The sequence below is a fragment of the Mchenga conophoros genome, linkage group LG6 (genome assembly GCF_057382185.1).
Source record: "Mchenga conophoros isolate Kocher_MC1m ecotype Shallow Benthic linkage group LG6, M_conophoros_male_GT1.1, whole genome shotgun sequence".
Classification (NCBI taxonomy): domain Eukaryota; kingdom Metazoa; phylum Chordata; class Actinopteri; order Cichliformes; family Cichlidae; genus Mchenga; species Mchenga conophoros.
In genome coordinates this window covers 26718899-26742222 of record NC_140531.1, presented here as the reverse complement: position 1 = coordinate 26742222, position 23324 = coordinate 26718899, and the positions used below count along the sequence as shown (strand labels likewise).

At 38.7% G+C, this 23324-nt stretch overlaps 4 protein-coding genes across 6 annotated transcripts; 1 reads left to right on the top strand and 3 right to left on the bottom strand.

Annotated features, from left to right (window-relative positions):
* Positions 1–135: 135 nt before the first annotated feature.
* LOC146572757 (sialidase-3-like) lies at positions 136–3854 on the top strand. The gene is made up of 3 exons (XM_085278505.1): positions 136–307; positions 3040–3131; positions 3234–3854. Exons 1-3 carry the CDS (start codon positions 298–300, stop codon positions 3852–3854), a joined length of 723 nt encoding a protein of 240 aa, XP_085134631.1. The 5' UTR covers positions 136–297.
* Positions 3855–6947: 3093 nt separating this feature from the next.
* LOC146572756 (forkhead box protein D1-like) lies at positions 6948–8066 on the bottom strand. The gene has a single exon (XM_085278678.1). It carries the CDS (start codon positions 7989–7991, stop codon positions 7074–7076), a length of 918 nt encoding a protein of 305 aa, XP_085134804.1. The 5' UTR covers positions 7992–8066; the 3' UTR covers positions 6948–7073.
* A 1253-nt stretch (positions 8067–9319) lies between these two features.
* zglp1 (zinc finger GATA like protein 1) lies at positions 9320–16871 on the bottom strand. Of its 3 annotated transcripts, none has more exons than XM_085278675.1 (5): positions 16500–16871; positions 13128–14603; positions 12908–13020; positions 11170–11263; positions 9320–10484 (listed from the first exon to the last, which is right to left on the bottom strand). In XM_085278675.1, the coding sequence occupies exons 1-5, from the start codon at positions 16508–16510 to the stop codon at positions 10352–10354; spliced, it is 1827 nt and encodes a 608-aa protein (XP_085134801.1). In that variant the 5' UTR covers positions 16511–16871; the 3' UTR covers positions 9320–10351. The 3 variants fall into 3 exon arrangements, with proteins under 3 accessions (XP_085134801.1, XP_085134803.1, XP_085134802.1); XM_085278677.1 differs by having other exon boundaries at positions 16536–16871; XM_085278676.1 differs by lacking the exon at positions 16500–16871 and adding an exon at positions 15945–16036.
* A 523-nt stretch (positions 16872–17394) lies between these two features.
* On the bottom strand, positions 17395–20134 carry fdx2 (ferredoxin 2). The gene is made up of 5 exons (XM_085277128.1): positions 19929–20134; positions 19543–19594; positions 18857–18963; positions 18683–18770; positions 17395–18569 (listed from the first exon to the last, which is right to left on the bottom strand). The coding sequence occupies exons 1-5, from the start codon at positions 20113–20115 to the stop codon at positions 18413–18415; spliced, it is 591 nt and encodes a 196-aa protein (XP_085133254.1). The 5' UTR covers positions 20116–20134; the 3' UTR covers positions 17395–18412.
* Positions 20135–23324: the final 3190 nt, after the last annotated feature.

Here is a 23324-nt window from a genome sequence, read left to right as displayed (position 1 = left end):
ATCTCTAAAACTATTCAGACTTATAGCAAAACCACTCACTGAGTGGAGGTGAAGAAGTAGGATGAAGAGGACGACAAGGACAAGGAGGAGCAAGAGGAAGACGAGGAGGGGGGAGAGGAAGATGAGGAGGGGGGAGAGGAAGGGTAGGAAGAGTAAGAAATAGAATTGCTGATGACATCAGAGCTACAATAGTGGACCATGTAATCAACCGTGGAATGACCCTGAGGGTAGCTGGCCAACGGGTCCAGCCTAACTCGAGCCGCTACACTGTAGCAAGTACCATAAGGACATCTTGAAATGAGAATCGGTTAGTACAGTCACTTCGCACAAAGATTTGTAGCACTGCCATATGCCAATGAGAAACACACCAATACCACTGATGTAAAAATACTGAAATTGTTACTTTACAGAATTGCTAGATGACCAGATGCTGGGGGCAGAGGAAGCATGTTCACTGCAGACCAAGTAACCCATATAGTCATTATGGCGATTGCAAATAATCCTATACTTGGAAATGAACACTTGTGTTTGTTTTGATGTGTTTGAATAAACACCAGTACTTGAAGTTTGGATCCCTCTATGCTTATGGATCTATGACAGAAGTATGAGCTCAAACTGACATAGCCTACCTTGTGCACAGAGAAAGCAAAAGCCAGATGTGTTTTATATTCATACCATCAGTGTGCAGTTGGCGCATTGTGTGCTTAGTAGATGATGGCTTGTGTGTACTGTTTGATACGGAAACACCATTTTTACGAAGGTGTGAAGAGTTAATCTAGCTGTGTTTGCTTTTGCAAGAGAACTACAATGTTTTGATGATTGGGTGACAGGTTTTCTTATTTGTGTGAAGAGTTTTGCAAAATTAGCCAATAGTTACAAAAAATGTGCTTAAGCAATCAGAAAAAACTGTAAGACTTGGTTCTGCAACCAGAGGAGCCCCTGCTGGCCATTAGACAGAAGGCACATCAGGAACTTGGAGTATGTTTCTCTCCTGAGAGCTGGAGATGACATCCATGTTTTATAAATACAGTGAAAGGGCAAAAAAAAAAAAAAAAAAACAATGCTAAGGGAAATGTTAGATATTAAAAAAAGAAAAAGAAAAGGAAAGAAAATTTAAACAACAAATTTAAAAGAAATGTCCTTCCTCACAGAATCTGTAACAGTACAGATATTTGGTGTCATCCTTCTGAAAGTGCTCCAAGGATCCTTTGTGCTGTTTATCGAGAAAGTGCAGCAGTTTGAAGGGAGACGTGCGAAACAAATAAAGCTATAAAAATCCTTCCTTGAACAGGATTTCCTGTTTCCTGTAATAAACGAGATGAAAGGTTAATCATATTCAAGACTGAATAAACAGTAAATTGAAATTATGAAATAAGTAAGATTTTGACTCACTAATTTCCACTCCTTCGATAAACTCTTCCACTTGCTGCACAGATGTATAAATGAAATATGAGTTTGTGGCCCTGCTGCTGTATATCATCTGTCTCTTGCAGGTTTTAATGGAAGGGGTCTCCTGCTTGAAATGCTGCAGCATATTTACTGTCACAGGACTCACATCTCAAAGGCTCCTCCTCAGACTTTACCAGCTGACTTTATTGGGCTACCATGAAATATACACACACTTTTTTTTTACAAGGGCTGAGAGTGTGTGTGTGAGCTGTAGCCGAATAAAACTTAGTAGAACTGAGTATGAAAAGCAGACTGTACTCTGAGGGTCATTTCGGTTGAAGACGAATGGTAAAAGACCATTTATGAGTCACATCAAACTTCCTAGTAGAGATTACCTGTCATGGATCAATATAGAAACATGGTTCCTAAGAGAAACTTGTGTATTACATCTTTTCATCTTAAAGATATGTAAACGTGTAAACAAAGCTTCAGTATTTGTATATTCTGATATATTGAAATACCATAAATAATTTGTGTAGCTTTAGAATTAAAGAGTTTAACACTGGGTACAATTTTAGAATAGAAGAACAGACGATTGCTGAGATTTTGGTGCAAAGTTTGGGTTCATTTACTATTTATAAAGACTGTACGGATTGGGACAAATTTGTTAAAATGTCCCACTGATGCATGGTGCTGCTTCTTTTATTTACGAACTGATGCCATCTCTTTTAAACTGATACCCCTACCATAGCCTAATACACATGGGTGTACATGATGTGTATGAGAAGACAAGCAAAAGCCTTTTGGTCTGTGTAGAGAGCACTGTAATCACTGGTATTCAAACAGATCGTGCCACTTTATACTGATTACTTGATATTCGTTGTAGTTCCAGTGATGAAGAGGGCAGTACACGTCAAATAATGCAGTATGATCATTGCAAGATCAGGTAAATGTGAAATGACAGAGGTTCATGGTGAAAAAGACCTCAGTTCAAATTACTGCAATGCTCACAGTGACAAAGGCTCTTGACTGGAAGCTGTCAGTAATTATAATTAATTTTAGCACACTTTAATCTGCTGGGAAGCTTGTGTAAACAAATTCAGACTGGCAAGGAAGTGTGGTGTCCTTTCCAACTCAAAATGAAAGTGCAAATACAAAAAATGACCCAAGCCAGAACTTGAACAAGTGGCTGCTTTTCACACATCCAACCGGTAATGCTTAATTTATGCTACCTGGGTTGTGTCTGTTTGCTGAGGTAGTTGCCTACACAGACGGGTTATGTTAATTCTGATCTAAGCTTGTTTTCCGGAACCACCTCTTTCCTTGGACTTGGCTTTCTCAACAAGGGGAGACTTCAGCTCACTGAAATGTTAATAATTTCTTCAGAAAATGAAAAGTCACACTGTGTACAAACCAGCCTTATAAAATCCCCATCAGACAAACTTTGACAGTCATAGAGATATAACCAGCAAGACCTTTATTACATGGTCATTTTGCATGCAAGGACACCAACCATGTTCACCGTACCTTTACCAAAAGCTCAGCTGCAGAAGCAAACTCTTTTTACATCTAATGAAACTGCTGGAAACGTTTACAGGATCCCTGCTCTTCTGTATGAGAGAGAAAGTAAAACTTTATTTGCCTTTGCAGAGCAGAGGAAGACTTCAGATGATACCAGCGGAGAAAAGCTGGTTATGAGAACAGGAAAGATCAAGGAGGGATCCTCTAAGAAGACGGTTGGGGTAATAGTGATAATCAACCATTTCAGTTCTAAATTACTTGTTAATTACGCTCCTGCTTTAAACTGTTCTGTTTTGTTTACTCCTGAACAATCTCTCTTTTAGTGGTCAGAGCTCAAAGAGGTGGAAAAGGCACTTATCAAAGGATACCGTCCAATGAACCCCTGCTCGGTGTATGGCAAGGTCAACAACAAACTTTTCCTGTTTTTCATCTGTGTTGAAGACGCTATCACTGAAATGTACCAGAAAGAAAACTGTGACAACCGGACCCGTCTCTGCTTCATCACAAGTGAGGATCTCGGAGAAACCTGGAGCGATGTGATCGATTTGACGGACGAACTGAGTGAAATAAAAAACTGGTCCACATTTGCTGTTGGGCCAGGCCATGGTATTCCAGCAGAGAGTGGTCGACTGATTATCCCAGTTTATGCTTATACTTCCTTTTGCTGCAAACCTTGTTTCTTACCAAACAGTAAATCGTATGCACTCTCACTGTATAGTGGTAGTCATGGCAAAAACTGGAAATTTGGTGAACTGTTTAATACGGTATCAGTTGAGTGTGAAATAGTTGAAATTTCCAAAGACCACATCTACTGCAACGCCCGTAATGTGGGCGGCTATCAAGTGGAAGCAGTCAGTGATGATAATGGAGTTAAGTTCAACAATCTCCAACCTGGAAACAAGCTTGTCTTCTTTATGCAGCATCCAATAAGAGTCCTGCTCTGAAGGCATCGACATGCTGCCCGTGAAGTTTCTCTCATGCACAATATCAAAGATGCAAAGTCTTCATAATTGCTGCTTTCAGCTTTAATTTCTTGGTAATTGGAACAAAGATATACTGCCTCAGTACTGCGGTATGTACTATAGTACTTTGGTATCAACATATTTATTATATGAAACATAATTAGTTGACTGGAGACATTATCTTATAGGTGATGCAGAAGTTTATGTTTAATAATAGATAAGTGGAAGGGTTGCAACACAAAGGGCATCCAGAAAAAAATCTGTGCCAAATCAAACAAAAAAGTGGCTAACCTCCTCCTCATTTTCATTCTTATCCTCCTCCTCCTTCTTCTTCTTCTTCTTCTTCACATAGACTACATATACACTTATGCCAAAGGTGTGTGAAGTACTGTGTGAATCCTCAGGCTGAACATTCACGTTGTGTTACCATTGTAGTGTTTTGAACCACATTTGACTAAAGAAAAACTCATGATAAATAAATTCATACCTTCATTTACTCAAAAGAACTTAAATTGCAAAAGCAACACTTGGGTAAGACTGGAAACAGGAGACTGAGAGCATAAACTGATCGGGAAAGTGCAGTAAGGTCATGCTCTCTTAAGACTTTTTGCAACCAGAGGAGCCCCTGCTGGCCGTTAGACAGAATGCCAAGGGAAATGTGCATCAGATCTGGAAGGAAGGAAGGAAGGAAGGAAGGAAGGAAGGAAGGAAGGAAGAAAGAAAGAAAGAAAGAAAGAAAGAAAGAAAGAAAGAAAGAAAGAAAGAAAGAAAGAAAGAAAGAAAGAAAGAAAGAAAGAAAGAATTGAAACTAAATTTCCACTTATTGAAAGATGCCACAGAAGCTTTAGCAGTGCAGATATTTGCTGTCATCCTTCTGAAAGTGCCGGAAATATCCTCTCTGCTGTTTATCGAGAAAGTGCAGCAGTTTGAAAGGAGACGTGAAACAAATGGAGCCATAACAATCCTTCCTTGAACAGGGTTAGGAGTGACTGAGGGAGAGCAGCCAAAAACAGGACAACAAGGACTATTTCTGTGGTGTTCTCTCATCGCGTGCTGTTGCTGTGATCACATTTCATGTCCAAACCCACTTTGTCTCTTACTGGTAAAAAGAACTGAGGATTTATGGAGCATCACAAAGAGCCTAGATGATTATTCATTTATTTTTACTGCAAATATTAACATCACTTTCTTTGTCCTCAGCGAAAGCCTGTTGCAAGAAACAAAAGAGAAAAGGAGATGAAAGGTTAATCATATTCAAGAATGAATAAATAGTAAATTGAAATAAGTAAAATGTTGACTCATTAAATTCCACTCCTTCAATAAAGTCTTCCACTTGCTGCACAGCTGTAGCCGAATAAAACTCAGTAGAACTGAGTATGAAAAGCAGACTGTACTCTGAGGGTGATTTTAGTTAAAGACAGATGTTAAAACATGGTAAAAGACCATTTATGGGACACATCAAACTTCTTAGTAGAGATTACCTGTCATGGATTCAGAAACATGGTTCCTAAGAGCAACTTGTCCAGTCCATGTTGATCACATTCTTTCATCTTCAAGAATTTAAAATCATGAGCAAAACTCCTGAAATTTGTAAAACTATTATTTTATTTCACAAATACTGTAAATTATCTGTGCACCTTTAGAATTAAAGTGTTCAACCATGAGTACAATTACAAAAATAGAACAATAGATGATTGTTATAGATCTGAGTGTAGAGGTTAGGTTTATGCACTCTTTATAGAGACTATATGCATTACTAATATTGGCAGGATATGGAGGAAATTTGTTCTAATCTCTTACTGACGCATGGTGCTTTTTATATGTCAGTTTTATATGTCAGTTTAAGAACCAATGCCACCATTTTTCAAACACAGCATACACGCAAACATGCCTTTTCTTTTGATGAGTTGCACATTTGCAAATTAAATGGTTAACTCCTCTCAGACCTACAATAATGAAATGGTTTATACATATTTCTGCATTTCTCTAGAAAGAAAGTGCCAAAGGGCCTTTGATCTTGATAATTCTGCACATTTTAATCATAATTGTTCCTATTTTGCTCTGTGTGTGTGTGTGTGTGTGTGTGTGTGTGTGTGTGTGTGTGTGTGTGTGTGTGTGTGTGTGTGTGTGTGTGTGTGTGTGTGTGTGTGTGTGTTTGGATCCGAAGCTTTCTTCTGGGAAATCAGCCATCCTCCACAACTCATCTCTGCATATCAAACACCACGGAGAACTTCTAAATAAAGACGAGGCATAACTTGTAATAATACCCAGCAGCCCGTTGATTGAGTGAATCTAATATTCTTGCTGTGTACAGGCTGGAGTACACCACAAAGCAAAAACGTGACTATTAGCTCGCCTGACAGAAGTGTTTTGAAAAATGAAGACGTGGTTTTAATAAAGAAGGCCTGGTTTGCAGTAGGATGTGAGCGAATATATATGCACTCAAACCGGCCAAAGCTAAACAGAAAAGGGAAGGATAACACGTGTACATGCCCAGATGTCTTGTGTTCTTTCATTCTCTAGGTAGCAAACTAGTCACCCACCACAAAATAATCTAAATAATCAAAATAATCACGACACAACACCGGGAACTGATCATCCTGTTCTTCAGATAGATCGATAGTTGAACTGCACGCTGTAGGCGCAGACTGTGGGTGTTCAGAATAATCAGTGTATTTAAATTATTTAAACATACGTATTCTTTTATCTTAAAATGATACAAAATCAAATGGCCCATTTGCCACACAATGATGGATATTGTCATTAATATTTGTATAAGCCTAAACAGTCTCTTTATGATTTATCATCGTCAAGTAAAATTAAGAATATTAAACTTATTTTTTTAAATTTCTCGTTGTTTTCACAATTTTATTTAAAATCCTGCAAATTTGTCATTTAAGTCTAGACTTTAGTTGTATTCAGTCGTAAAAAAGATTTAAAATTAAGCAGTAATAATTAAAAACATAGCTGAATGCATTTATATGAACCGGGTTCATTTGATATGGTCTTTTTAATCTTGTACACATTCCGGTGTAACAAATAATTGTAATAAAAAGTGCACACACGAAATTAAAATGATCCATTTTATTCCAAACACACTGAAAGATTTTAAAAACATCCGTGTTGAAAGCATTTACTTCAGGGAATCAGATTCAGTATTTGGTAGCCTTGTCGGTCTCAGTGCAGGCGCACATCATTAGATTAAATTAAACTAGACGAAATCTTAAAGATCCCGTCGGGAAAAGCAGGCAGCTGCGAAAGAGTGAAGTTGGGTATCATTCCGTGGAGTGAAACGGGATGCAGGAGGCAGGAGGTCGGAGGCAAAGATCGCACAGCGGCGCAGCATCCGGCGTCCAAATGTTCCAAGTTTTGACAAGAAGGGAAATTTTTGGAGAGGATCGAGGAAAGCGCAGGTGTGACGTTGCTTACAGGTGGTCTGTTGGGGATAACCCGGGACTCGAAACCACTTTCTAGATCCTGATCTCGGTACAAATCGGGACTCTGGAGACTAGAGACCACCCTGCGCACTCCGAGGAGAGGAAAAACGGGCATCAAAGTGAGCTCCTGCGCCCTGGAGCCTTTCATCGGTGCCAAATATAAACTTTGCCGCTTAAAGCGTTTCCTGCGACGAAGAAAACTCCCATTTTCAAACATATCCGCCGACATGGGATCCAGAGTCCAGTAATTCCCCTTGCCTGGGTTCCCGGGTTCCCGGGGCATTTTGACAAAGCAGTCATTCAAAGACAAGTTGTGACGGATTGAGTTTTGCCACGAAGGGAACTTCTCCCGATAATAAACAAAGCGCTGGCTGATAAAATCGCATATCTCACTGAGAGTGAGCCTCTTTTTGGGGCTTTGGAGGATGGCCATGGTGATGAGAGCGATATAAGAGTACGGAGGCTTCACCGAGGCAATTCTCCTTCCGGGACCCTCCTGCAGTCGGACTTCAAAGTCGTCCTCTCCCTGCACGCCAGGAGAAAAGGATGAAGGCCGTCGCTCCAAGTCTACATTACTCTCCCCGAACACTGATACATCTGTCCTCCTCACAACTTCTCTGCAGTCCGCCTGGCCCCCCACTTCAATGTCCGCCTCATCCATGGGCTTGTTGTCCAGCGTCATGATCCGGACTGTCCGGTAGGCCCCAGCGGGCGAGATTCAGTGCCTGTCTAGGACAGAAAGTGGAGACCCCCTCGTTTCCTTTCATTCACAAAAAAAGTCGCGCATCTGACTGCATCCTGACTTTTGAGCCTCCCACTCCGAACTTCCCCCTCCTCCTCACGCAGTCTGTTTTAACACAGCTGCAGGTATCCACAAACCTGAAGCTGTAGGGGGAAACACTTTATTTAATCAAAGATAGAGAAATTAAACGATGATACTGAAGGCGTGGTTACACTAATTACACTAACTCGTGCATATTTTCTCCAGTGTATACACGCTTTAACTATAGTTGTTTGTTTTAAAAAAAAAAAAAATAAAGGTCTTATTTTTATTCTTTTCTTCCTTCTTTATATGTTGTTTTTTTACTGTTGTGTGTTGCTTTCAAGTACATTTAAACTGCACGTCCATGATGCATATTATTTATTTATTAAACTTTTTGGGGATCTACACAGTTTTCTGACTCAGTAATCTTTGCGTGTGTACCGATTAAGTTGTTCTTTTTCTTGGCTATTATGCCACTTCGTGTTCTTATTTATTGTACCCTTTTTGTGTACAGAACTTTGCGACTATAAAAAAAAGACTTAATACATTTCATTTGCTAGATTTGATGAATGGTATACATCAAGCAGTAAAACAATGCCTTCTAATTAAAGTGAAACTGCAAAAGCAAAACAGAAAAAGTATTTCGGCCTTAACATTGTACAATAGGGTTGGAGAGCCAGGCTTAGCCATTTTATCTACTATCTGCTAATTGAACAATTAGCCTTATTTTATGTACCCATAATGTTTCAGCAACAATTAAAATGAATAAATCTCCACAGAGGTCTTTAAGCAAACGTAACTGAGTAAATGCATAAGGCTCGCCTTTGAACTGCACTCCAGTATCAGAAGTACAAAGCTGGACAGGCTGCCAAGTACCATAAAATTTGATTTGTGTACATTCATTCATTATTGATTATAGCTGATGTTTAAATGACCGCAGCAGGTGAGACGTTTTGGAGCATGTGTAATGTAAAATAAGAGCAGGCATATGAATTTCATTGAGCTTGTGCTCTCTTTTATGTCCTTGGCTTACATAGCGCTCATTTCCTTCAGTATTGCTCTTTGCTGGATGGTTTAGCACAGGCAAGAGAGCCAACTCAAGAAGACGTAATCCATTTTGAAATAATAGCTGCACTGTATCAATCCGTGCGAGGCCACCCACTTGGCCAGCAGGCCTGTAGTGCATGGTGGGCTGAAGGAACTGTGGGAAGCCTCATTACTGAACCTTTCTTCCCTCTCACTGTACTTTAATTTGATATGTGCACCCATTTGAAACCAATTTATCATTTTACAGTCACTGCAATACTAAGCTAAATTCTTAAATGAAGAACGGGGAGACACAGGTTTGTTCATGAATTTAATACAAACAAAAACCCATGCAAACACACACAAAACCCCTTTTCCCCATCTCACAGAAACCAGCATTACTAAGGAAATCTACACACCGATTTAACAAGCCAAATAAAATAATGCTCAGAAACAATGGCCCAAATAAATACCAAAGAAAAGTGACCACTTATTACAACCACAATTAGAAAAAACAACAAAGACAACAAAATAAATAGCTTGATTTAACTTGTTCAACTAAATGTATCTGATGAACTTAGTAACTGAACTGTCGCTGTCAGGATTAGGAGCAGTAGGAGTGTTTTACAGTTAATAACAGTGAAAAGCAGCACTGAGCTCAGGGCCTGTACAGAAATAACTTTCTATTACAGCTGTCGGGTACTACTGACCATTATATGTAAGCGACACTGAAGCTATTTCGATGAAAAATTTCACGACTAAACTTTCCACTGAATGCGTCACTTTCTGACAGTGGTCCTTCAGTATCCCATTTATTTGTATAAAGGATTCTCAGCTCTGCTACAAAGTCTGTGCGTCCTCAGTATATCCCTCTTGGTGAAAAAAAACAAAAAAAACCAAAAAGTAAACCTTCTAAGCTCCATCACACATGCTAAATACAAATTAAGGAGCAGAAATAGGATCAGTACAGAAAAGACTTTTTTCTCCATACAAATTTAAATGTTTTACAAGTTGTTTTATTATTACTTTTTTTGACGCACACAGTCATAGAGGTAAATGTGTACTATTGTCTGAGGTACAGTGCTATAACAGTAAAACGAATTTAAATACCTTGAGTCAGGTAAGAGGTAGTCATATCTGTAGTGAACTGTAAAGATTTACGAGAGCAGCGAGTATTGTTTCAAACTGTTGTGTGCGTCTGTGCAAAGCTCTGTCACATGTGGGCATAAAAACCTGTGATGTGTGCAAGTTCCCTAGTTGGTGTGTTTCCGCTGAGCTGAGGTCAGCCTCACAAAGTTTCCACACTTGAGGCAGCACGAGTTGGAGTTGCCCTCTTTCCGAGGGATATGCCAGCAGTTGACACAGCGCACCCTGTACTTCTTATACCTTCAAAAGTAAGAGAAAAAAAATGCAGTGGTGGTTCAACTATTTGCCCTTTAATGCTCAGGTGCATAAATGCTATTTAGTCAAATTATCATAGGCAGATGACTGATTTATAATAATACTACAAGGCATTTTACAAGCATGGACATTTAATACTTTTCCAAAGTAGATTAGCTGCACATTCTTTTGAGCCCAGCACTACTCCTTATTTCCAAAGCTAACCTGTGTTTATTTCTGAAAGAGAAATTATGAGCCAGTGAGTACTAACATACCGTTTCATGCAATCATGAGATTAATGCATTAGTCTGGGAAGTCATGCATGAAGTAAAGTTTCTGTAAGGTGCAGTCAGACTCTTGTGAGAATGGAAAAAATAAGTTGATCGTTTCTGTTGTTTGTGAGGCCTGAACTTGTTTAACTGCACAGTGTTGTGGCAACTGACTGCTCAAAACATGATGAAAAATGCTGGCAAAATAAGTAAACATCAACACAAACTGATTTGGAACAGGTTTCCACAAAATACAAGTTAGAATATATTAATTCCTTTAAGCTATAATTCAACATCATCAATGAGGACTCAAAGAAAATTTTAGACTCTGTTAAAAATCACAATAATCCAACTGATTATTGTGATCAGCCCTAATGCACAGCTTCGGTGTTTAAGACATTGAATATTGAATATCGAGCTACCTTATCCCACAGGCATTGCACAGTGGAGTCCCGTCCTCGGCATCTCTCCACATGGGGGTCTTCCTGGTGCAGCATGATGCACAAACTTTACCCTCTAGTGAAACAGAAATGAAAGATTAAGCAAATAGCAGTAAAACTGAACTGAGTGTGCTTAAATCACTTATTTCCAAGCATATTTTTAAAAAAATCTGAATTAAGGAAGTGTTTTAATGCAACCAAACATTGCGACTACATTTGCAATAATCATTTAACCTCCTAGGACCTGGTGTCCACATATGTGGACATCACATTTTGGGTTGTCTAGACCACAATACTAAATTTTGCTCTACAAGGTCCTGATATCCTCCTCTCGGAAACTACATCAGGTAAAAAGATGATTCTTTATTTTTACATTTATCAGCTCCCAATCAGCCCAAATAGCAAAGAGAAATTAAAAATGCATGCCATGAAAGAGTTCAGGTCTTAGGAGGTTAAAGATACATTTGTAATTTTACGCCTCAAAAACTTTATTGAATTATTAAACAATAACCGACTCCAGACAATAACCTCAATTGAGCGAAAGACATTTATATTTTTTAAAAATACAACTACAATCTAAAACTTCACTGGAACATTTATACTGCATTTTCTGTTAACTGACCAATATATGAGAACAAGGCTGCATATCTGTCGAGAAGATTGGCTCTTTGGTCTTTAAACGCTGGAAATACAGCGCACTGACATTCCCACTTTACCAAAAATGAAACATAAGCAAATGTCAAATAGTTATAGATTTGTAAAGAAACTTTGTATAGGAGAAGAAAAGATTTGAAAAATTATGAATGAAATTGAATGAAATTAAAGATATGAATGATGAAAAATTATTTAGAGTATTTTTTAATAGTGTTAGCACTCAGATCTTTACCTGATGATAAGTACATTTATTTAAAGTTGAGCTTATTTTTCTCTTGTCTTAGCTGACATTCACGTTCTGGTATTAAGTTATTTAAACCACAACTTTCCTAAACTTGTTTGAAACAGTCACACCTGTCTGACCCTGTTGAGTTACATATTTCTAAGGTGGTGGTGTCCTCTAGTGGAGATTATGGGTATCACACACACATGCACTTCTATAACACTGTAATGCTGCAGATACTTTTATTTATAACTCATAATTAATTAAACATTAAAATATTACAATTACTTAATATACTGTATTTTACATATTTTATTTGTTCTTACAAAAAGTTATATATTTTTATTTCCAATATTAATATATTGGGATGTTTTGCTGAGTGTTTCACCATCTGGGGTTAGTTTAGTGTTGTATTCTGGATAAAGTCTCCTAAGACAAAATTTTCTAAGACACACTTTTGGCAAGCACAAAAAAAAAAAAATCTATTTCTTCCTCATATTAATTTAGTTAAAGTTGAAAAAATGCAGTGTGTCTGTATTAGATAACTAAATAAATTTTTTACAAATCCAGTCTCAAACTGTGTTAAGACTGAGATGCCAACATGACCTGTTACACTTGTTCAGAATGTCTTTAATTTAATGCACATTATTATATTTAAAAAAAAAACTAAATAACATTGAAATATGCTAAAAAAAAAAAAATTGTACTTTGAGCTTAATATTTAACATTGAAAAATCTAATTAAAACAAGCAAAATACTCTGTAAACTCTTCTCTGCATCTTCCAGGAAAAACAGTAAAATAAACGAGCAGCTTGCTTGAGGACATAGTTAGGGGGTACTCACTTAAAACACTGGTTGTGTGGCCGTTCTCCTCGTCTGAGCTGCTAGTTTTAAATGATTTCTGTGATGACCGTGTCCTCAGCCTGGGTTTTCTCACACTCCTGCAGAGTTCCTTGCTGTTGTGGGTACACACAGATAAAACACCAATAATGTGAGAGGATTTCATGTAAGCTCCTACCACGTTTTGTAATGCATGGCGTGTACCGAAGATGTGTTTGTCTACCTGTATCGTGAAGTTATGAGAAGCCGACACTGTTCCCTGCTTTCGTCTAGCTCCGTGTCCATCCTGAATGTCACTCCCTGGAAGTCTGGGTCTTGAATATCAACACTACGACTGGGATGAGGCTGTTTTCTAGGAGTCTTAGTTCTCCACTGGTGCGAAGATGAACCGTGATCCTCCTTTTGCATTGTCCAAAGTTCTGCTTTGGATGGTGCAGAAGATTTTATCGGGGCAGTTGGAGGGGTGTCTCCATCTATGGGGGCATCTGCACATTCATCTGGTTTTGAACCGAAGAGAGAATTCTCTGGAGCGCTGAATGTAAGTGATGGTGATTGTGAACAAAGTTGGATGGGGCTCAGAGGAGGCAGCCTGCCGTCACATTGGGCTTCCACAGATAAAGTAAGATTTGCATTAATATCTAGTGACAGTACTGGCTTTGATAGAGTAGTACAAGTCTCATCATCTGAATTACAAGTTAGCTTAGTATTAAGACATGCATTGTGTGCTTGTGATAAAGCATATTCAAAAAAGGGTGCATTTAAAATATCCTGTTTGCTAGAAGAACAACCCTGCTCACACTCCTGGCTGCACCCAATTTGTGTGTTGACAGTGAAGTTAACTTCTGTTTTGTTCTTGTGTTGAGGATGCAGAGATGCTGTTGTACTGTCTCCTGGCAAGTCTGCTCTGTCAGTGTCTGTTGTCTCAGCAGTTTCAAGCTGAACACCCATCTCGGAGTCTTTCACACAGCACTGTAGTTTAAATCCATCTCCTGTGGGTCTTCCTGTCACTTTTTCATCAGCACTGACAGAGGGTGTGATTTCTTGTCTCTCAAAGAGACGAGGAGATGGGCCTAACATGCATTCACCACTTAGAGTGTCACTTTCAATTGCAGCTTCTGTAACATCTGGTGCTGCAGTGGATAATGTGACTGTTGAATAGCCTAATTTTGTGGCAGATGAGGCTGAACTTGGGTCTAACACCTCAAGATTTTCCAAATGAAGCAGCTTTTCACACTGCAAGTTGATCAAGCTCAGCACTTTCCAGGGACTATTGCGTTCACACTGTGATGTAGTTGTGACATTGCTGCTTTGACACTCCTCATTTACCGTTTCCAGCTCATTACATGGCAGCGAACAAGACAAACTATGGTGGCAGGAACCATTACAGGTATGAAATGAATGTGCATCGCCTTCCTTTTTCATTTCTAAAGTATCCTGGACAGAACTAGCAGAGGCTTCAAATGAATGTGGACCCTCTTCTTTTTTAATTACTAAAGGATCCTGGCTATATGTCTTAATCTGTGATTCACTGGGTAGATCTGAGTCTGGGAAACTGTTGTGGATAGGGGATACAAGCTTGGAAACTTCTTGGAAAAGGTAGAAGAGTGCAGACTGGGGTGAATCGTGTTCCACTTTGCTCTGGTTTCCCTGGATAAAGTCAGCTTGCATCCTTGATTTCGTACTCATACTGAGGCAGAGTCTGCAACATGAATAGGAACAAATAGCTTTAGGACTAGCAGAGGTAAATCTGTGCATGTTTTCCCTGTACTTTCCCTCTAGTCTTCATCTTTTCTCTATTACAAAATATTGTACCTTCAGCCCTTTACACCTCTGACATGACAAATATGCTTCCTACCACAGGTCATTGAAAGATATTAGTTTCTATCAATAGTCCACAAGCAACAAGTTGACTGCAAGCAGCTAAATATTTTATATAACGTAAAATAATAGCATAGTGTCATTTGGCCTAAATATGTGGGTCATATAACTGGAAGACAATTTAGGGTTCAGAAATGGTTAAATTGGACGCTATGTAATTTTCTGTTGCGTATTTAAGGAAAAACAATTTATTTTTAATAAATTATTGACCATTAATAAATACTCAATAAATTTCAAATAAACAACAGGTTGAAATCTACCTTGCCCAGCTTTTCAATAGTCACACTTTTTTGTAGTAATTTCACTATTTAATTTCAAATTTTTATTTTTATTTATTAATTTTTCCTTACATATTTTTAAATACACAATTCATATAATAATTAAGTCTATTACAAGGAAAACAGATTAAAAAGATTTCTTGCGAGCTAAGAAAGTAATTTATAAACATGTTATTAAAAATGATACAGTAACCGTATAATATTACACAAGATTAATTATCAAGATAATTATTTATTTCTTTTATTTATACATTATGTAATACAAATGACAAACAAATGACATAAATACTCATGATCACAGAAATGCTGTTTTTTTATACACACATTCTGCTCAGAAAAAGATACTAGGAGTCAATTGTAAGACTCAAAGTCAAGGAGGTTCTTTTGGTAACACTGGGTAACAGGGTTTTATTAGAGCGACACATTAAATTTGGTCAGAAAAAAATGTAATGTAAAAATTATATTAAGAGGTCTGACATTTGTCTACCTTTGGTGTTAGCACCGGAGTCAATCATTCATCACATCTTCTTTACTGTCACTAACTGTTTTTCTCTTCCTTTTCCAGACAAGATAGGCGCAACACTATTTTAACTGTTATATTTGGATCAATAATTTTTTTTATAAATTACATTTTGTCGCAGAAAAAAAATTGTAATTTACACAGCAAACGTATGTTTTGGTATTTTGTGCATAGATTAATGCACATAGGTGAAACAGAAAATGTCATGCCATTGCAGAATGGTCCATGCATGCTACTTAAGGCTATCCTAAAACTGAGCTAATGCGGCCAATTATATGCATGCAGTTACAGCAGATAAGCTAATGCTATGTTTGGTTTTGTATCAAAAAACAACTTTAAAAAAAATGTAACTAGTTCAACTCACCGGAAAGACTGTAACAAAACTTTTCTGTGGCGTTTAAACGTGTTTGGGAACGTCAAATGTTGCACTTCCTGCCTTCTAGAACGTCGAGTAGCCTAAATTTTTCGCGGTCGTCGGGCCGTCGCGAGCGCAGCAGCAAATCCCACTAATATTACGTTAATGCGTTAACATGAATGCTTTTAAAATTAGTGACTTTTTTCCTCTTACAGGCCATGGATTAACTGATGCCTAAAAGTTTCATCAAAAATACATAATTCTACAGCGCATGCAAGCAGATCTACAATTTAGCATTGTGATTATATTTAAATAAACTCTGTAGGCAATGACTCACTTCATGTAAACTCAGTATCAGATCTCAGTAAGCACCCGTCATTGCATATTCCGAACCATTATCTTTAATCGTGCATCACCTTCACCTCCTGCCATAATCGATCTTTGTCTTCTATGTTTTTGACCTGTGATGGCCTCTAGCTAACAGTGTCTTTATCATGAGGCATGAGATGAACACGTTTAAAACTCGTGGTGTAACTCTAACTACAAGCGTTCAGCCCACTTTACCTGACATTCATGTGGAGTACCAATCTCGACGCTCACCCGTGATCTTCAATCCGTTGTCAAATAAAAAATTAAGCGTGTCGATTTGCTGGGGAACTCGAACCACTGAAGCTGGTTGCTATGACTGGATCAGATTCTGGGGCCAGAAGAAGGTACGCGGGTGTTTTCCGTTTGCTAGATTACAGCCTGTCTGGGTATAAAAGCTTTGACACTCCTAACTCCTGTTCATTTTGTAGCTACTACTTGCCTGGATACGCGAGTGGAAAACCCTTTTTCTTTTCCCCGGCAATGACTGTTAGCTAGTCATGCAGCCAGTAATGATTATTTAACTGTTGGTGAGTCAGTGATAAGGTCAGTATCGTGGCCTTTGAGTTGTTATTGTAAGGTTGCTGGCTAAAGAGTTAAGGTCATCACCAGGTAACCAACTTTGACAGGGGGCTATCTGGTTGAAGTCGTCATTTCACTTTTAACAACCTATATTAAAACCTTTCACAGATGTGCATTTGCACTAGCAGTCACACACATGAGGTTATAAAATAAAATGTGCACAAAAGCAAGAGCCACATTTAAATTCACCACATGCGTGACGGTTGGGAGTTGAGTTTTTTTTTTTTTTTTTTTTTGCACTTTGGTTCTTTTTAGCTCCAAATTCATAGGGATACTTCCTGAAGTCCGACTTGCATTTGGCTCAACCACTCCAACCTCACTATCCTTCCCAGTTATGCCATTTTCTGCAACTGCTGCAGAAGCACTGAGCTTTGGTTAACCAATTAACTTCAGCTTGGGCAGCAATGACCTGGGTGACTCAAGTGTTTCAAGTTGTTCATCAGTCGAATTCAGCTGAGGGGGCACAATGACCTTTTTGGGAAGGCCCAGGTAATGAGTGCACTACTCAAAATAGCTTTTTAAACTGATTTTATTGCACAACTTAAAACATTTGTATTTCATCAGACATAAAATACACAATTCACTTGTGCGTAAGTTGGACAAGTACAGTAGACTTGAGTAAAAGGTAGATGTGGTAAACTTAAACTATGGTAACATGAAGATCACCAGCTTCCAAGCAGACATGCTTCCACTTCCACCATCCTGTTGTGGATCCAGCTGGACCAGATCCTCTAATCAAGCCTTAATCACTGACAGTTGCAAAGAAAACACTTTATCTGAAATGCAATTCACATGAATATTTCTGAAATGTTTGGAGCAAATACAAAATACGTTTCAACAGTATAAATTCTGCTTTGATTTCTTAGGAGCCCGTGTTTAAGAATCAGGCAAACATGACTGTTTATGGCTTTTTTCTGTCTTGCAGAATAGGATGATTATATGGCAGTGAGCATGTACTTCTACATCATAGACACAAAAATGTATAAATGAGCATGGTGCATACAAAAGTAAATGCTATGCATATATTGATAATAATGGACTAGCCAAAACAATAACAATCTTGTGATACTTGTGCGCATTTGAGCTGTAACAAGGAATGTTCCATTAATCAGCACAAAAGATTTAACTCTGTTAAATAAAGTCTCCCCCTGCAGTTCTCTTTTTTTCCAAAAAAAAAGAACAGTTTGATTGAATTGTGTCTTAAAGCTGGCCTGAGAAGACGCCACAAACCCCCCAAAACAAAAAAAACACAGGATTTGTTAAACATCTTTTCGTTTTTTTAAAGTTTTTTTCCCCCCGAAGTAACATCGCCTGTGAGATATAGTGTCTGACTCTGCCTAGGACTGTCCTGTCAGTGGTTAACTGTAGAATTAGTCAGTTGTTAAGACATCTTGGGAGTTGCTACGGACTTTTCTATCCTTGTCATGCTTTTCTTCATGGTTGCACCCCCCTCCCAAACTCAACCAGTACATATGGTGCTTAGCGCAAAGCTAAAAGCTCCAATTTTTCTGAACACCCCATCTCACTTGTCAGTGAGGTTTGGGAACATGGCCATCCACGTAGAAGTTCCTGGTGACTTTGGGCAAGGTGATTTCAATCCCATCAAGCTCCGGAGTGAGAATGATCTGACATCCCAGCCTGGAGTTCTCCTGCAGCATCGGTGCCATGTCAAGCATGTCATCCTCCCTATGAATGGATATATGTGTCAGTAATAATGATTTTCTTTCGAACTGCATCACATAGATTTGTCAAACTTAATGTGACATGGTTAAATAAGATGGCACTGGTAGCAGTCCTACCTCTCTTCAGGTTCTCGCAGTTTGTCAAAATGAGCAGCACTCACATAAACATGACATGTTGAGCAAGCAAGAGACGCCTCACAGGCTCCTAAATATTACAAGACACAAATATCTCAATGACAATGGTGCAAGGATAATGGTGTTCATCTACAGTTCATCTGTAACGACCCTCACCTTCCAGTTCAATGCCATGCTTGTGAGCCAGGTAGAGGACATTGTCTCCCACTTTAGCTTTCACAGGGATCCTCTGGCCTGACCGATCTATATACACCACGCTGACACTGAACAGAAGACATCAAACTATTAAAAGCAACAAACAAACAGGTGACACAACATTTCATGTCTGTGATGCATTCAAGATTACATGAGCTATTAAAGTAAATTTGTTTTTCAAAGAAACGGACATTTATGTGTGTTTGGCCATAATTTAAGTGTTTATTCCACCATTCTCAACTTATAATATACAAAATATATATAAATAATGAAGTCTGAAAATCTATAAATGATTTTATCTATTAAGTATCAGAGGTCTATTTTTTAATCTTATCTGGCATTTTATTTATTTTTAAATAAGAATAACTTTAAATGCAACAAGAGGTCTGCTTATTTTTAAGTATGTGCTCTCAAATTAATAACTCACATAAGCACTCTTTAATGGTTTAGGGTGCTTTTAAACTGGATCCAGCCGCTGCCTTGGTTGTGAGTTTTAATTTTCCATTTACACTTACGTCTAACTTCGGCTTTAGTTTTTGACAGAAGTAGCTGTGATAACAATTCTTATTAAAAGTATTACGATGTATCCATTTATGTGCAGTTCACCGTACCCTGTTGTTTCACAATAAAAGCCTCAGCTGACTTACACATCCTCAGGGTGCTCTGCATTGGAGCTCCCCTCCTCACTGTGGTAAAGACCTGGGGAAAGAGCAACACAGCCATCATTACTGTGAGAGTATTCAAAGGTGACATCAGCTCCTTCACTTTGATAATGGGACTGATTTACTTGTTGCACCCAAGTTTTACATCCCTAACTGGGATTGCCGAAACGAAGTTACGCAAGTGTTATTGAACCGATTTTCCAGGCAGATTACTGCTAATTTTACTGACCAAACTTGGCTGGCATCGCCGATGACTGAAACTTCATCAAGAAGAAAACTTATGAGCACTTATTCAGACTTATCGTAAACCAACAGTCCTGACAGGAAAGCCACCGGCTTTAGGCTAAATGCTAGCAGGTTGCATCACTCACCTATACTCGTCTGTAAGTGTCGGTTTATCGTCCGGAGACTATCAAAGGACCCCCTCCTTTGTAAATTAGCCACATTCTTCGCATTACACTTTAACCTGAACAGTGGACACGTGCTACAGTCCGGGATAACTCGAGAAAGCCTCAAAGTGAGTCCCATGCTCGACCGGACTGCAGCAGAGGCCGCCATGACTCTGTTTTGGTCACATGACTGCACGCAGCCAATAGGAAACGGAGCGGTGACATTTCTGCTGTGTAGAGCTGCTCTGACAGCAGAGGGTGCCCCCGCGTCACCAGCTGCACCTGAGAGAAGGCCGATTATGTCTGTGTTACAAACATTTACACGTGGACCTAAATGAACTTATACGATAAAATTTACTGAAAGTGCTAAAAGTGGCAGAGCGCATTATGTTGAAAGCAGCCTGTGAGAGGGACTGTCTATGGTAGTCATTAGTGTTGTTGTATTAATATGTGAATGCTGCATTTTTGAACTTTCTTTTCACTGCTTATCTGTTTAACAGGTTGCACATATGAATAATTTTATGATACAGCTTACTATAAAAAGTCAGCACATAAAGCTCTCATATATTTTAGAAATTGAAGTACGTATGTAATTAAGTATCACAGGAATTTGTACTGAAGTACAGCACCACGAAAAAGTCTCGAGCCATCCCTCATTTATTTATATTTTACTTTCACACAGGCAGATTTCCATGTAATTCCTTAAAATGAGGAAACTGCACAAGTGAATGACAAAAAAAAGTGGCAGGCCTAAAAGAAAACTACCCACAGCAGATGAACAGTATCGGAAAGTCATGTACTTAAGAAAGAGAAGAAGATCCAGCACAGTCCTGACACAGGACGTGAGAGGTGCATCTTGCCCCTCTGCATTTGCTGTTTGATTCAGCCTCAACAGAAATGGTCTCAGTGAAAGGGTGGATGTGAAGAAGGAACTGCTAAGGAAGGGAAACAGGGGGAAAAGGCTGAGACGGCAACAGGTCTTATGGAATGATGAATCTGAATTTGACATTTCTGGTTCAAATCGTCGTCATATATAGGATATAAAGTATCTACAGCCATCTGTAAACCACAGTGGAGACTGTCAGTTTGAGTCTAAATGATAGAATTCAGAATGCAAAAAAAAAAAATAATAATTTGATCCACCATGCAAAACCGTCTGGGAAGGATCTGAGAGCCAATATAATATATTTTTTTTAATATGAAAATGATTCCAAACATTCTGTCAGTCCAGTAAAAGCAAACTGGGACAGAAAGCAAAACACACACGCTCACACAATGGAACATGGGAGAACAGTGGTGTGGTGGTTAGCACTGAGTCATCATAGCGAGGTCCTGGGTTTAAATCCACTGACCTGGCATGTTCTCCACATGTGTGCGTGGGTTCTCTTTGGGTACTCTGGCTTTTTCCCACAGTCTCAAGACATGCAGTCAGTGGGATTAGTTTAATTAGTGAATGTGAGTGTGAATGGACTGGAGACCCATCCAAGGTGTACCCTGCTTCTTACCCTGCTTCTCCCCAGAGGCTGGACCTCAACATTATTAAAGCAGCGTGAGCTCATCTTAACAGAGAACAGAACAAAAGGCAGCCAACATCCAGAGAAGAGCTTTGAATTTAATACAAGAAGCCTGGAGAACTATTCCTGAAGACTACTTAAAGAAAGTATAAGAAAGCTTGCCTATGAAAGTACAGGCCATGTTGAGAAATAAAGGTGATTATACCTAAAGCTGACTTTCAAGCTCCCTAGACTTTTACTATCTATGTTTTTGCATATATACTCTATTTCCATTTATGTCTTCAAATGTTTCAGTAGATATTCAACAAGTATTGTCTTTCCACTGAGTCATTGCTAAAGACTTTTATACAGTTGTATAAACTAGCATTGAAAGACAATACTGAAGAACTAATACCTTAAAAAGAAAACTGACAACGTGTTTCAAATTACATTTAACCACAGGAGACTCAGTATAAACTGAAATCAACTAACGGTTTAAAAAAAGAATCGATTGAACTCAGTACAAACAGCAAGATTAGTTTGCCTCCATTAGGCACTGGCACATCTAAGTTATTATAGACTATATAGGTTTTTTATTTTACCTTCTATTTAAACAAAATGTCTTGTAGAAATACATTTTCATACACTTAGGCGCTATAAGCACATATGCAAAACATACTTCAGTGTTATAATATAAATAACGTCCTAATGTGAAAAAAAATATGGCAGTCAATTTCAATCTGTTTAAAAGAAGACATTTTATATAACATACTTATGCAACACAGCTGCAGCTTTGACTAGTCTAAGCCTGTTAAAATTATATGGTTCTGATTAAGGAAGCAGGTTATATTTCAGAAGTATTAGACAGTTTTGCCCCAGTGCTTCCCTCTGTAAATGGCCTACAGTACACAACAATAAATTCATGTTTTGCCCTGTTCTGCATGTGCTGAAGGCAATCTTAGATAAGAAACGATGCAGGCTGGCAGCAGGACCCTGTATGACTGAGACCACTGCGTGTAAAGACAAAGACGTGATGTTATGACTAGAGGCAGGTTAAAGGCTCAGCCGCTCTGTTTCTCTCTTGCTCTGTCTCTTGTGCTCAACTTCCACTCGAGCAAAAAGTCAGCTGCTATTAAACATGTAACCCTTTTGCAGAAAAGCACTGCGTTGATACTTGAGGTGTAATTTATTGGCCTCAGGGACCCTATAATAAAAAACGATGAGCTCATTCTGCGTGATATCACTAGAAGTCTTGTTTCACTTCTTATCTTTCCTTCACTGTGTCATAATGAACTATGGTTTGGGGAAAAGCAGACACTTAAAGTGGGTTTAAGATGCACACTAAACCCCCCATCTGGTTCTGGCTGTGGAGGTTCCTCCCATGTGGATGGCAATAAAAAGTAAATGGGGACCTCTGTCTGCTTTTTTCCCTTTATTTTATAGTAAGCCCTTGCACTCAACTCGCTGGCATATAGATTATAACTTTTAATGTACTCTAAATCCACATAATGAAACACTGTTACACTTTATGTGTGCACGCACGCACGCACACACACACACACACACACACACACACACACACACACACACACACACACACACCTGCACAGTACTATCTTCAAGGGACAGTTTAGCTGTGTGTCTGAGAAGTCTGTGAATTTAAATCCCCTACTACATCTTTTGTCCTGAGGTCCTGCAGGATCGCTGTGGTGTGTGTGTGTGTGTTTGAGTGTGTATTGACATGTATTGGGTGGAGTTTCTTAACGCTTGACTTGGTTAGCTAGGTGGCCTGTAGCTGTTCCTTAAGATTACATTTTCTTTGGTTCCTGATGACTATGCTGTGCAAAAACCCAAACACCCCCACATTCATACTTTTTTAATCTAC